Source organism: Perognathus longimembris, chromosome 15 (assembly GCF_023159225.1).
Source record: "Perognathus longimembris pacificus isolate PPM17 chromosome 15, ASM2315922v1, whole genome shotgun sequence".
Classification (NCBI taxonomy): domain Eukaryota; kingdom Metazoa; phylum Chordata; class Mammalia; order Rodentia; family Heteromyidae; genus Perognathus; species Perognathus longimembris.
In genome coordinates, this window is record NC_063175.1 from 20,583,456 (window position 1) to 20,599,043 (window position 15,588).

General features: G+C 41.6%; 1 protein-coding gene across 3 annotated transcripts in view; it reads left to right on the plus strand.

Moving 5' to 3' along the window:
• Lama3 (laminin subunit alpha 3) overlaps positions 1–15,588 on the plus strand; it is a 214,209-nt gene that overhangs the window by 104,681 nt on the left and 93,940 nt on the right. The window contains exons 25-32 of one of the 3 annotated variants that reach the window (XM_048363240.1): positions 2,391–2,499; positions 4,674–4,771; positions 6,429–6,573; positions 8,455–8,581; positions 8,670–8,809; positions 9,159–9,274; positions 10,374–10,585; positions 11,745–11,949. In XM_048363240.1, the coding sequence (XP_048219197.1) occupies positions 2,391–2,499; positions 4,674–4,771; positions 6,429–6,573; positions 8,455–8,581; positions 8,670–8,809; positions 9,159–9,274; positions 10,374–10,585; positions 11,745–11,949 (1,152 nt within the window). Of the gene's footprint in view, positions 1–2,390; positions 2,500–4,673; positions 4,772–6,428; positions 6,574–6,657; positions 7,004–8,454; positions 8,582–8,669; positions 8,810–9,158; positions 9,275–10,373; positions 10,586–11,744; positions 11,950–15,588 lie in introns of those variants that run through there. The other 2 variants (XM_048363241.1, XM_048363244.1) reach the window with 2 other exon arrangements.

The window sequence follows — 15,588 nt, forward strand, 5'->3', positions numbered from 1 at the left end:
TTCTTAGCCAAGGCCTTGAACATTCTATTACCTCTATATTCATGTTGCCTTTTGTCAAACACAAAATAACTTGGATGTCTTCCCTGATGTGAAAATGGAAGAAGTTATGCAAGAAGTAATAATTTTTAGTTGTTTAGAATGGAAACTTTTACAAGACTTGATGGAATGTCTATTGAATTAATGTCAAGCCCTCATAACCCTAAAAATACAACCTGAAGGCTTTGTGTAGTAGAATATGTGTGTGGGAGGAGAGGGGTATAGAAGGACAGACCCAAACCTAGAGTCTTGTGTGTATGAGGCAAATAATCTGCCTCAGAGCCCTTCCTCTGCTATGACCTTAAATTTTTAACACAAATTAACATGAGATGGGCTTTAAAGAATTCCCCAGAATGTTCTCTCATTGTTTGAATAGATGATTTGCACCTACAAGTGACATTAGCCCCACTGGAAGTGCATTCTTAGTGCATTCTTAGATAGGATACCTCCTCACCTGAAGCCTGCCACAGAGCCTTGGGAAGGGCACCCCCATGCTTCATCCATACAAGCCCACCTTCCAGTTCAATTCCAACTCCTTTCATCTTCCTGATCACATGGCTTCATTCTGATGTTACATGATCCACAGTAGAGATGGCTCTGGTGATGCTTGGCATCATCTCAGAAGAGCCCTGAGAATATTTCAAACACAAAACATTTCAAAACCAAAGAAAGAAGGAATTTCCTTTCAGGATTCCATGATGATTGTCTGAATGGGTTCATTGTGAGGGAACTGTATGACACTGCATGAGAACCCTAAGGTTTGCTTTACCCATCACATAGGCAAGTTTAAATGAATTGGGAATCTGAACTATAGCATTATTGGAGTTATTTGACCCTTTAAATGACAAGCTTATTTAACATTATACTATTTCCTGCTGAGGTTTGAAGGTTCCATAGCCTTTCTCAAATGAGTTCTAACTATATTGTTAAAAAAAAAAAAAAGAGACAGTATCTCAGCAAAATAGCAGTAGTGCTAACAGGAACACCACCTTCTGAAACAGTGGAAATTCAAGTCTGCTTTCCACAGTGAGGTGACCATTCATGATTAGATCAACACTCTTATTCCTATTCGATTATTTCCTACTAAGAATTTAATAAGGGATAAGGCTAAACTTAAATGAATCACTATATTTAATACCTCTTAGAATTTTGCTTAAATTTAAAGTGAATATGTTTTAATTCACATACAACATGCGTGCACACACACATGATTATTTAATTTCTAATATATGCACAAATTCTTCTTTGTATATTTCATTTTAGTTTTTAATCCATAAAGCTGTTGCCTAAGTTATTTCAAATACTTATCATGGATAGTCACTTGATCTTATAGTCACTTGTTTCATGTTATATTTATAAATAGGAAAGTTTCTATGGAATATGAAACTAGAAGGATTCTTTAAAAAAAAACAAAACCCAAACAACTATTTCCATTGTGGGTTTTACCACTAGAAAGAATTTACCATTAGAAGAATGCTATTGTATTATTTAATGTGAAACTGTGATATTCTGAATGCGCTCAAACTCTATAGTTGACAGGGTGGGAGGTAAGAAGGAAGAAGGCTGAGCATTGAAGGCACAGTCTGGGCTTTCTCCTGGATGTTGACTAAGATCAGCCATGTTTACTGAGTGAGTGTGGGATGATCCCTGGTTGGTAACTTTAATTTTGACTAGAAAGAATACTGGTAAGTTTCCAAGAAGTCAGTGTGTTAGAGATCTGCCATCACTGCCCCTCAGGCTCCTTTTCCCATGACTAAAACATGTGTTTCATCAACTCAGGTGGAAAAGGTGAGCAGGGCCTTTAGCCCTGAGGGGTAGAGCAGCGGCCACATCAGGAAGGTTCTTTTTCCCATGGAAACTTTTAGTTGTTTGTTCTACTACAAAAGACATCACATACAGAATTATTATTAATGAAAATTATTCCTCACAGTTCTTGTAAATCCACAAACATAGTGCTAGTGCTGGCAAACGCCATTGTGCCACATTAGCCCATAATAGAAGGTGGTACAACAGTGCACATGCGCAGAAGGTCCCACTTGTATACAAAACCCCTTGGACCATAACTAAGCCACTCCCAAGACAACCACACTAACCTGTTCATGAAAGACAAGCTCTTGTGTCCTAACCATTTCTTAAATGTTAGGGTGGCAATCAAATGACAAAAATGAGTTTTGGAAAGGACATTGAAACTATAGTAGGCTATAATCCCTTTTCATCTGCCATGCAGGACATTTCACTTGTTTCACTTAGTTATGTGTAACAAAAACTGAAGAAAATCAGTCAACCCAGAGGAAGGTGCACAACAAGGGAGACTCTCAGCCTTAAGGCTAAGGAAACTCTGTTCCCTCTTGCAGCATTCTCTGCCGGAGCCTGGTGGTGGATGGCAGGAGTCGCCTGACTGTGTATGAACTATTAGCAGATGCAGACATTGTGCTCAAGGTGCACAAGGCCCAGTTCCTTCTGGTATGCTTCTGTTTTGCTCATTGAACTTTAGAAGAATTTTGTGGATTGCCTGTATTAAAAAAAAAAAGCTCATTAAGAGTTTGGCTCTATTTCATTACATCTATAAAATCAATCTATGAAGAATTGCCAGTTTCTCATCAAGAGCCTGACTTGCCTCTTCATTTATTTGAGTCTATAATACTACCTCATAAACTTTAGCCATCAAATGTGACTATCTCACAAATTCCATTTCATTAAGTTTTATTAATTGCTAGTAGGAATAAAGTTGCTTTTGTTTTTATAGCTCTTACTTTAGTATTAATGCCCGAATATAAAAATGTCATTGGTTATTTGTTTTCCCATTTTACTTTCCTGTTATCCCTTATTAAGTTGGAAAATTCCATAAAACCTTTAAATTTTATAATCATTTTTTAAAACTCAATTTCAGCTGAGCACTGGTGGTTCATACCTGTAGTTCTAGCTATTTGGGAACTAGAGCAGCCCAGTGTAAAACAAGCCTGGGCAGAAAAGTTTGTGAGACCTGATGTTAAAATCATCAGGAAACAAAAAGAGCTGTAGACATGGCTCAAGTGGTACAGTGCCAACCTAGCAAGCTCAAAGCACTAAGTTCATACTCTAGTGCTACAAAACGACAATAATAACAAGCACCAAAAAATCCCTCTCTAGTTCAAGAGTATTAGTTGAATATGTACTCTTAAGTATTAAAATGGCAACAATCATGCATACGCTTGTAATGGTACAACTTGAACACAGAGACAATGAGATCTGTCTAGGAAAGGGTGGTAAGATTTGCACTTATTATCCAGGGAATTTCAGGTTATCCACAGGCGAAGCAACTTCCTATTGCAACAAGTATTAAGCATGTATCATGCTCTGGGAAATTCCAGGCCAGCTTATGAGATGGTATCTTAGATATTTGTGCCCGATAGTATTAAATTCTTTGAACATAAGAAATTCAAAGAGTATTACAGAAGTATAGCTGTCTTACTGAAACATAGCAATCCAAGCAAATCAAACCTCTTCATCCTGGAAATTATCTTGAGAATGACTTTTCATCTTTTAAGTATATATTTATCCTTTTGAAAATAGCTGCATGTCACTGAGGGTCAAGGTTGACTAGAACAAATGTTCGATGAGGGCCGAGGCCCTGTCCATTTTGGCCTGGTAGAATTATGATCTCCCCTTCCCCAGTCTCAGTGATAATCAATAATTTTTGTTCTTCCTAATAGTTTTACCATCAAGCTTGTAATACAGTTTTGATTTTAAATATAAAATGCGGATACATTAACAATGACTTTCCTTTTGTTGGTCCAAGACCAGAACTTGAACTCAGTATCTGACACTTTGGCTCATTGGCTAACAGTCTACAAACTGAGCCATGCCTCCAACAATTGACTTTCTTGTATGACTAAAATGTATGTCTCAGGAAACAGATCCTTTGGCAGAGTCCAAGTGTGAATGTGTTAGGAGATATTCTTTATTAAGAAGGGCACATCTCCCAGAAGCAGCCCAGGCTTTCTGGCTGCCTGGCTGTCACCTCCCTTCTTTCCTTGCCCAAGGGTCTCCAGAGCCAGCACTGGCCCAGGGAAAGAGAAAAGCCAGGTAATGAAAGTCATTGAAAGGAGTTGTTTTTGAACTTTCATTTTTGATTTTGTTCTTAGCTTTATTTGTGAAATTATTCCAGTAGCAATTTAAGTCAGTGATCCTGTATGATAGAATAAAGGGTTTATTGCTCATGATGATACCTTGGGACTTGCCACACTGCAATATTTATTATTTCAAAATAATCATAATTTTTCAGGATGGACTCTTGATTCTGTGTGTGTGTGTGTGTGTGTGTGTGTGTGTGTGAGTGTGCGCGCACACACACACGTGCTGGTCCTGGGACTTGAACTCAGTGATTGGGTACTGTCTCAGAGCCTTTTCAAAGTTCAAGGCTAGTGGTCTACCACTTGAGCCACACTTTCACTTCTGGCAGTTTGGCAGTTAGAGAAAAGAGTCTCACAAACTTTTGTGCGTGGGCTGGCTTCAGTCCTCAAACCTCAGCCTCCTGAGTAGCCAGGATTAGTCATGAGCCACTAGTGCCCAGCTCTTAATTATTTTTTAAAAGACCGGCTATGTTATTAGATTGGTTGGTAACTGGACCATGCCTTTTTGCATTGCATACTCAACAGCATCAGATTTGTATCATACCCATTGAAGAATTCTCAACAGAATTTATGAGACCTCAAGTCCACTGTATTGCCAGTTATGGGCCGTTTGCTAATCAAAGGTAATGTGTTTTCTTCCTTTTTCCCTTATTTATGCTCTGAATGATATGTACTTCTAAGACTTGCCTGTTCCTTTTCTGAAATTCTTGAAGTTCAAATTGCTTGACATTTCAGGGTTTTAGACTTTTAAAAATCTGAAATAATTGCATATACATAATGAGATATCTTGGGATGTGATGCAAGTCTAAGTTTGAAATTCTTTTAGATGTCATGTATTTCTTATGTGCATCACCTCTAGGTAAGTTTATACAATATTTTTTAGTGCTTCTGTATTCTGATTATGATCTGTCATGTAAAGTCAGGTGTAAAATTTTCCACTGTGGCATTATGTCAAGTCCCCAGATAAGCTCAGATTTTGGGACATTTTGGATTTTGGATTCACAGAGTTTAACCTCTACTTAACTGAAGGAATGATTGAAAAGCCAAGGCGTTGGACTCTGGTGATAGACGTTAGAATGAGAAAAGACAGCTGAACAATTGTCCTGAGATGGCATTCCTTAATACCAGGATGTGGGCACAGTATCCGGCTAGGGAAAAGGTTAAGCCCTGGCCTTGAAGGAAGCTTCACTTAGTTCTATTCTGTGACTTTACTTTGTTCCAATCCTTTAATCTTCATGTCTGAGTCTCTTCATTTGGAAAAAAAAACAAAAAAAAACCCAAGCCACAAAATAATGACTTGTCTCACAATGAGGTTATCAGCATTAACTCACTGGTGAAGAGTTTTAATGGGGCTGTTTTATTTATTCATTTATTTATTTATTTGTAGATTCAAAAATAGCCAGTCATGACTGTTTTTTTCGTTAGAACTGTAGAAATCACTGAGTCAATGCAGAGCTGGCTATGCCCAAAAGAAGTGATGGGTATTCTCTGCCCTCCAGATTTCCCCTCTGTAAAGAAGACCAGAGATAATTTTATCAACCTTAGATTAGAGAGCATTCATCAGGTACACAGAGCCCAGGCCTGATGTAAGAATCACCCACCTAGACAGCAAACTGTGTTCTACTACGCTAGCAGCTTCGGGATTGGGCACTGAGCATTGGGTGCTGAGCTCCTTCATGTGGGATCTGGTGCCTTGGTTTGGTTTAAGTCAAGCCTGAGGCGAGTGAACAGTGGCTGCACACCCACAGTATGTGTTCTGTGAGTGCTAACTCTCTGAAACTTGGATATTGGTTATTTTTTTATGGAGTGTAAACCAAGTTTTATATTCTATGATGCAAACAGATACCCATATGTTTCTAAATAAAACTGTTTACATTAAAAAAAAAAAGAAGTGATGGGTAGTTGTTTCTCTTCTCTAGAGCATGATACCAACATTAATATAGGGAGATGAGTAATGATGTATTGCTTTGGTCTCATTTTAATAGTTAATTTTAGTTGGGGAAAGTGAAGTTTGAGTATATTTCTACCTAGCATCTTGTACTTTGAAATTAGAACTTTATTTCTGTCTTAATTAGTTACATTCTCAATGTGCTAGAATGTGCTTGGCTGACAGATTGCAGTATTTCTAAATGAAAGTCTTCAGAGTCCTGTGAGCCTCATCAGGGAGCCCTTTAATGCTTCTTTGGTCCTGTGCTCAATGTCTGACTCTTTGTTCATAGATAGCTATGTAGTGTTTTTGAATTCTTGTAAAATGAAATTTTTAAATGTTCTATTTTTCAGTGCCACCTGTATCTCCTTGCCTCATGAAACTCCTCCAACAGCCTTAGTTTTAGATGTTCCTAGTCAGGGGCCTTCCTCTCTCTTGCCCCAGGAGCCTTCCCTTTCTGAGGATGTCATTCCTGGAGTCACGTTGGAAGGCCCACAGGTATGACTTTACATGTGTGTGCTGTTTCTAGACCAGTGGTTCTGAAAGCAACTTCCCCTGACCAGCAGCATTCACCGTATCTAGAAACTTGTTCAATGTGCACACGCCCAGAGCTTCTGATCCAAGTCTGGGCTGAGCCCTGTCATTTGTCTTTTAAGATGCCCTTTAGGTTAAACTAATGCCCTGAAAGTTTGGAGATTTCTATTCTCAACTGTGGATACCTAGAAATACAGGTATCCAGTTAATCACCTGGCCTGAAGTGCCCCTTTCTTTTGGATCTCTGTACACAGGTCATTTTTTATGGCTCATGTATGATATTTTGTATTTTCATAGGCTACTGTGTTTGGCATTGTGGAGCATACTTTTTTCTAAATATAATCACAAGACTTTGAGAATTTCTACAATAAGCTATTATAGATTCTTTTGTCCACCTTGAACTGTAACTTTCAGGCAAAAAGTCCTCAATAAACACATACAAATTTATCATTAGGTGCACAGAAGTAAAGTATAATGTCTGTTGCGTTTTTTTTTTTTACTGTCAACTGTAAACTCACAGGAGTTATGAAGTTCTAGGTTCTGGAAATATACTTAAGATCTGATGATATTATGTCCTTATATTCCCAAAGACCACTTGTATTAATTCACATAGCAGCACACTTGGAAATTAATGGGACTTGAAAGAGAAAAATCAACTAAGATTCTATGGGATCTTACAGTTAAGGGAACTGAGTTAAAACCAAGTTGACTGAATTCTAGTTTTGTCATCAAACAAATACATGATTTTCTGTGAATTGGCTAGCTTCCTTGGATTGTAGCTCTCATCTCAAAGATGAGAATGCTTTTATGTTGCTGTTGGGATATTGTCTTCTGGAGAGAAGTTTATACACTTCAGCAGAGTGAGGAGTGTGGCTCTGGATTTCATTGTGATTGGTAGGAGGTAGAGGATGGGTCTAAGTCTAAGGTAAGGATTCCCAGCCTCTGAGCTGGAATTAAAGTGGTTTGACCTTTCCATCCAGGTCAAGAGAGGGAACTCCTGGGCTTCCTTATCATCTTGTCCAGAAGACACAGGGAGTAATAGGGTTTGAAATGTATCAGTGGTCAAATATCTCAAATGGAGAATGAGTCTTTATTACACAGTTATTACTAGTAGTGTTCATTACTACAAATACACATATGGGACATGCCCAAGATGCTGGGTTATGTGCTTGCTTTTGGTAAACATCACCAGTTCTCAGAGGTAATTAACCAAATTACTGTTTCCCCTTCCTGACTCCATGAAATGTATAGTTGTAGCACCATTTGCTTGTCCATTTGGTACGTGAGAGGCATTTAGTTTTCTTCCAGTTGTAACTTCAAATTAAGTCTTCTATAAATACCCATGTTAAAGTTTCTGCAGGAATATATAGGTTATCATTTTGCTCGAATAAATACCTAGCTTGTTTTGGATGTTTAACCTGTTTCAGTTCAATTCACATTGCTATAAAAGAGAAGTTGAGACTGGGTCATTTATAAAGAGTAGAGATTTACTTAGCTCATGGTTCTTGAGGTTGGGAAGTTTTACAATGGGTAGCCACATTTGCCAAACTACCTCGTAATGTGCCATAACACATCAGAAGGCACCACATGGTGGGAATGGCAAATGGGCACTCACTCTGAGATACCCTATTCATCTATTATCCATAAGGGCCCTGTCCCCATGATCTAAATACCTATTATACCCCACAAAACATAGCCACATTGAGGAATTTACTCTAATGTGTTCTGATGGAACAACCCATATTTAAACCACAGCAACCTCTAAATATCCCCTCATTATTCAAAGCTTTTCAGTTTAGGAGTTTCTTGGTTTCTGTTTTTTGTTTCTGTTCTTTTTCCTCTTAGAGCCAAGTGACCCTGAGAGGACTTGTACCACACCTGGGCCGATATGCCTGTATCATCCACTTTTATCAAACAATGCACCCAACGTTTCCTGCCCAGGTGTTTGTAGATGGAGGACAGCCGTGGTCAGGTGAGCTGCTGTGAACAGGCCCTGGGATGCATGCCTGGTGTCCATGCGCCGCCAGCTTGTGACAGGGAATCTTCTCACTCTTGCCTAGGTTCCTTCCTTGCCTCCTTTTGCCCCCATGTACTTGGCTGCCGGGACCAAGTGATCAATGAAGGCCAGGTTGAATTTGATGTCTCGGAGCCTGAGGTAGCTGTGACCGTGAAGGTTCCAGAAGGAAAGTCCTTAGTATTGGTGAGTTCTGCTTGTCCTTCCATTTTGCTCTTCATGTGGCTGCCTTGGCGGCCATTCTATCAGTTTTTTTGGCTCATGACAATTATTTTTGAAGTTGTATTTATAGAAAAAGTGTTTCATATAGCTACCAAAAGTAAAAAGTAGTTGGCAATTAAAACCGAGGGAAATAGGAATGATAGGGAGTGGGCATCCTGCCTGATCAGCCTCTGCTTACACCTCACCCCACTGGGTTGTCTTCCAAGCATTTTCCACCCCTTCCCTCTTTTGGCATAGATCTTCATGAACAGAAAGTATAATAGACAGACAGCAGTGTGCAAATCCAAGTTGCATGACCATAGGTTTCTTTTAGGTCCGAGTACTAGTGGTACCTGCAGAGAATTATGACTACCAGATACTTCACAAAAAAACAGTGGACAAGTCCTTCGAGTTTATTAACAGTTGTGGAGGGAACAGTTTTCATATTGAGTAAGTGTCCCTTTGTGGCAAGGCTCTGGTATGGGAAAATGCATGCTCATATTCCCAAGCACGTGAAGTCCAGGGAGGGGCTGGCCCTGGGTCTTCTCTCCCTCCCCCCACCAAGAAAGTGGCAGTGCTGCAGGGGTCCCAGGAGGATGAAGCTCTGCCTCCACACCCATGATCCCTGCCATGTACCTTGGAGCAAAGTGACCGACTATCTCAGCCTTGAGCTCAGCAGAGCTCCACCCTCAAGCTGAGTTCAGGGGCCTGTTAGGAGGGCCTCTTCCTCTTTGATCCTTTCTGTTTGCCACTACAGATTTCTAAAAGGTACCATCCAGGGTGTTCCTTGCTGGCAAGGATGTCAGCCCTCACCCTTACTTGCCTCTGCCATCCTAAATGGAGAGTGTCCAGAAAATGTGGCCTCCTGTGCTGTCTTTTCACATCCCTAAGTGCTAAGGACTAGGACATTCCAAGTATTAGCTCTGCTGTGGGCCCCAGTGCCCTTGTGCAGGCTTCCTAAATGACTGAGCAGCTCCAGAAGCCCTAGGGACAGAGGCCTCTTATATAGTCATATTAAAAGCCTAGTTGATGTGCACTGAAGTAGTGATTGATTGCCTGCTCCATACCTCTCAGCCCTAGGAATGTCACTTAACATTAAGGCACCTCAGTTACTTTTATTTGTGAAATGGGGTCAGGGCTAATTGGTTAGGCAGTTGGAAAAACTAGCCTTCTAGTATGTGTAGATGGTTCTCCTCCTCTACCTCCTCTCCTCTCCTCCTTCTTATTCTGTTACCAGTTTTATTGTTACACATGTAGGAGTGCTTTTAAAAGTAACTCCTTTATTGAGATAGAACTCACATACCTTTATGTGTATATTCACCCTTTGGTTCCAGCCACCCTGAAATTCCCACTAATCATTCCTGTGGGGAAAAGGGTAGCTGTCCCTAGCTGTTAGGGGAGAGGTTCTGTTCCCATTTCTTCCTCTACCTCAGGGCCCAGAACTCCTCCCAAAGACACAGCTAGTGGAGCAATGGGGAAGGGAGAGTTGGGGGGCATTTCTGAGCACACGTCTCAGGGTGTCAATCATGAGTTATTTTTATTTCTGCAGCCCCCAGACAGCCTCCGGATTCTGTAAGAATTCTGCCAGGTCCCTGGTGGCCTTCTACCATAATGGCGCCCTGCCTTGTGAGTGCCACCCAGCCGGGGCCACTGGCCGTCACTGCAGCCCTGAGGGTGGGCAGTGCCAATGCAAGCCGCATGTCATCGGGCGGCAGTGTACCCGCTGTGCAGTGGGTCACTATGGATTCCCTCAATGCAAGCGTGAGTGTTCTCGGGCCTCAGAACCCTTTCCTGGCCCCCAGGGGTTGATGCTCCCCCAGGGCAGAACTTCTCAGATGCCACTCTGTGGAAACTCACCTGTTGGTCTTGTGAAATGCAGATCCTGATTCAGGAGACCTGGTGTGGGGCCTGGGACTCTCATTTCCATTGAACACCCAGGTCCCACCCATGCCTCTGAGCCACAAACCATGCTCTGAGTGGCATGGCTCTAGAATATAAACATTTATTGTTCTTGTGCTATGTGGCCCAGGTGCTTGGTATAGCATGTGAGTGTGGACTTTCCTGAACAGCTCAATTCCCTTCATAGTAGATTTTTTTTTTTTTTTTTTTTTTTTTTGGCCAGTCCTGGGCCTTGGACTCAGGGCCTGAGCACCGTCCCTGGCTTCTTCCCGCTCAAGGCTAGCACTCTGCCACTTGAGCCACAGCGCCGCTTCTGGCCGTTTTCTGTATATGTGGTGCTGAGGAATCGAACCTAGGGCCTCGTGTATCCGAGGCAGGCACTCTTGCCACTAGGCTATATCCCCAGCCCCCTTCATAGTAGATTTTGAGACTGGGCTAAAACTCTGTTGCCATAAGAGAACCAGGGTTACATGGAAATATGACTCGCTGAACTATCTAACAGTCACGCCATGGTCTGAGGCATGGGGCAGCTCCTGTGGTATGCCAGGGAGCACTGCATGATACAGACACAGCCTTGCGAGGGGGCCTTTCCCTGAAAGAGCAAGAGCCACATCACTGCTGCATTATATACTGAGCCTGGGCTTCTGTCCTGCAGTGCAAGGCCTTGCGGGGGCTGCTTCAGGGAGCAGCCCTTGGTTGGCTTTCTTCTAGAACCTTCAGGTGAACCCACACTAGCAGTTTGGTGGGCTCCTTGAAGTATCTAGCTTGGAGCCAATTAGCCCAGCTGGGCCTCACTCAGAGTCTGTACACTTGTTTTCAAGGTAATTTGCTGTTTGGTTTTGACCCCAAAATGGGACTTTCAGATCAATCACGCTCAATTATGTCCACAATGAAGGGAAAACAAAGCACGTCTCCTGGCTGGACCGCTTCTGGAAGTCCTGGGGGTTGGTGTGGTTCTGGTGTTGGTCAGGCAGTTGTGCCTAACCCTGGGCCTCATACGATATTTCTTTACTCTCTGCAGCATGCGACTGTGGCAGGCGCCTTTGTGAAGAGACAACAGGGCAGTGCCTCTGCCCTCCCCACACCGTCAGGCCCCAGTGTGAGACCTGTGAGACAGATTCCTTCAGCTTCCACCCCCTGACTGGCTGTGAAGGCTGCAACTGTTCCATAAAGGGCACCATTGGGGCTGCCATCCACGAGTGTGACAGAGATAGTGGGCAGTGCAGGTGAGCTATGGTGGATGATCATGTCCAGGCCCTGTCATAGGCAACTGGATGGCAGGATGCCCATCCACCTGCTGTACTGCATTCACCTTCTGGACAGAGTGATCATCATAAGTTCATTGATTGGTCCCTATAGGCTCAGGGTAGCTGGGCAGAACCTGGGTGGCTGGGTCAGGCGTCACCTCAGGTCATTATCAGCCTTGCCCACTTGTTCCAGCACTCTGTGCCAGCAGCATTGTGTACTATGAATATGTAGTGAGTGATCCATGACTTTCACTGTGGTATGGAGTGATGAGCACCTCTGTTTGAATTCTAGTATTAATTAGCAGCACTGTTACAAACATAACAATGCCTGAACTCTTTGGACCTCTCCCCAACTCTGATACTGGGGCCCCATAGTGGGGCCTGGTGGGGAGTGAGGCAGGAGGCAGAGTGGGCAATGCTCAGGAGCTCCAGAGCTGTCCTGCACACACTGGCTAAGAGGTAGATGGTATGAAACCTCTGCTCAGACAAAGGTAAGAGGTTTGGTCCGGTGGGTCTGGTCCTGCACTGTCACATGATCCCAGGTGAAGGACTTGATCTCCATAGGATTGGATAGTGGCCATAGAGAATGAAGAACAGAATCCAGTCTCCTAGAAGAGACTGATAAGAATTTGACCAGGGATTTTTTTTAATGGCAAGAAAATGGAACTTCCAGGATTCAAGTCAGCCTGGTTTGTTCAGGAGAAAGCATAAGATTCACCATCTACCCTACACACCTGCACTTATGCACACCCACACACCCTACATACCTCACATCTGCACCCCATGCATGTGAATGGAGGGTGAGAACCAGGAGGACTACAGTTGCTGGTGGCAGCCCTCAGTGACTCCAGCTCGTATTAGTTTCTTCTGGCTGCTGCACAAATGAACACTGGCTTGGGGGCTTTAAACAATCACAGCCTTCTCTGTCACCACTCCAGAATCTGGAAGTCTGAAATCAAAGTGTTGACAGGTCCTGCTTCTTCTGAGGTTCCAGGCCTTTCTCTAGCCATCTGGTATTGCCTAGGCTTGTGGCTGCACCACTCCAATCTCTGTCCTGGTTATCACATGCTGTTTTCCTGGGATGGCTCTGTCTTTGCATGACCTTATCCTTTCTGTGCATGTCCATCTCTTGTTTTCTTACAAGAACACCATTCATACTGGCTTAGAACCCAGTTTACTCTGGTGTAGTTTCATATTGGTTATATCTGCAAAGACTTATGTCCAATATGATCACTTTACCAGGTCCCAACAGAACTTGGACATATCTCTGGGGTGCACACTTGAACTCTCTGGAGCAGCAGTGTCACTTTTCCTGAGGAAAAACCCTTCATCACATCTTTGACTATTGCCTGCCAACTCTTTTAGGCTGCTGGGGCCTTGTAAGGAAGTAAAGAGAACACTTGACTCATGGAACATTCTGAATCTTTAAACCATGAATGTGAGTCCAGCCTGAGTCAAGTAGTCAGTCCAACCGCCAGGGATGGGCCTCAGGAATACCTATGCTTAATCATAGGAAGGGAGGGAACCAAGAAGGGGAATGGAGCAGCAATGGATGGAGTTCAGTCAGGCAGAAGAAGCAGGAGAGTTTCCTGTCTGAGTACTAGTGGGAGAGAATTTTAGAAGGGAATTCTGATCAGCAGAATAAATGGTTGTAAACATAATCTCACCATTTCTTAGTGCTACTGCCATGGTCTATATTGTGGATATGTGGAGGTAGGGGGAAGAAGTGCTTTAATAATTTTTTTACGTTGGTTAAGGCAGCTGGAAGTGATGGGTGTTTTAGGAAAGAGTTCTGAGTCTTTCCACTAGCTGATACCAATTTAATAGGCTGGAAAAGTTCTAATTCAGATCCAAGGTTTGTTGTATCATTCTTCCCAAACCAGAGGCAGGATCTTACTGACCTGCTTCACATTTAACCCCAGATATGACATGGTGTAACTTTGACACTGTCAAAACTGTAGAAACAAAATGGGATGACATACCTACCTATGATTAAAGTGAGTTTGTCTGAAAGGGGTCCTTGTCAGACCTATAAAACAAATCTTGTACTTTACTACATGGCTGTAAATTGTACGGCTTGTCCATAGTAGTTGTTATAAATGCTGAAAAAAGTTTTTGATTGCCTCCAAGGTATTATTCCTTTAAAAGGTATCAAAGGGAAAATTTTTCGCCACAAGAAAATTTCCTAATGGAAATTAAGACTATGTTTAGGAAAACCAAAATGTTATATAAAAGAAATGATCGGAAATACAGTATCCATTTTTTCCCAATGACATGACTGACTTGCAGATGGACATATTATCACAGAGCTTAAAACTGGAATTTTAAATTGTATTCTGTCTACTTAAAAGTTCTAAAGCTCATAATACTCACTAAAAGAAAAAAACAGACTGTTAGAGATACTAATCTACTTTTAAATAAATTACAAAAATAATTCTAACAAGACACAATACTGAATCTTCATCTAGAGATAGTTGAAATAAATTGCATTTGAACCATAAAACTAAGTTCCCAGCCTGTCTTGTCCCATGATAAAACCACTAGGAACTAATTGCCTTCCTGGGTCTCAGTTTCCTAAAATGTAAAATGAAACTTGGAGAAAACCATCTCTATGTTTCCTTGTAAACTTAAATTTATCATCTGATTTCTTCTTTAATCTCCATATCAAAACAATATTACAAACATTATATTGTGTAAATATAAAAACTATCTTGGCCAACCCTATTAGATTAGACCTTAAAGATGCTTAACTTAATTAATATTGCATTTTTAACATGGTAACTTGAGTGAATGGTTGGGGTTGGGATAGATAGGGAGGAGGGAGAATGATGGAACAGTGATATTGATCAAGATGCATTGTACTGGGAGTGGGAATGTGGCCTGATGGTAGAGTGCTTATCTAGCATAGCCCTGGGTTCGATTCCTCAGTACTACACATACAGAAAAAGTCAGAAGTGGCACTGTGGTTCAAGTGGTAGAGTGCTAGCCTTGAGCAAAAAAAAACAGGGACAGCACTCAGGTCCTGAATTCAAGCCCCAGGACTGGCAAAAAGAAAAAGGAAAAAAAGAAAAAATGCAGTGCAATCATAAATTGATACGTTGAATTGAAGCCCTATTTGTACAATTACTTAAGAATAATTTAAGGAAGAAAAGATTTCCAGTTAGCTAACAAAAAGTTGGGCTGGAAGCTTTGGCTCAAGTGGAGCAGAAGCAGCAAGAAAGAAAAAAGAAAAAACAAAGAAGAGAAAATTAACAGAAAGAAACTCCATTGCTATAGCAACACAAAAGAGCAAATATGTATAGTGAATCAGATATAATAGCAATGGAAAAAGAAATTTACATCTGTCTTTATTGCATTTTAATTAATTTTATTTTTATCATGCATTTGCTTTTAAAAATGGAAGAAACATGCTGTCTGAGTCTTTGAACACACAAACAGGCTAGAATATCTTCAGAGAATTTATCAGATGCAAGGAAGATGAGAATAACTTCTTGTTTTTATTTTGTTTATTTGCTTTGGGCAGTATGAGAGTTTGAACTCAAGTCCTCATTCTTGCTTTGTCACTGCTGGAGCTCTACCACTTGAGCCACACCTCCAGCCCAATCATTTCCTTTAAAA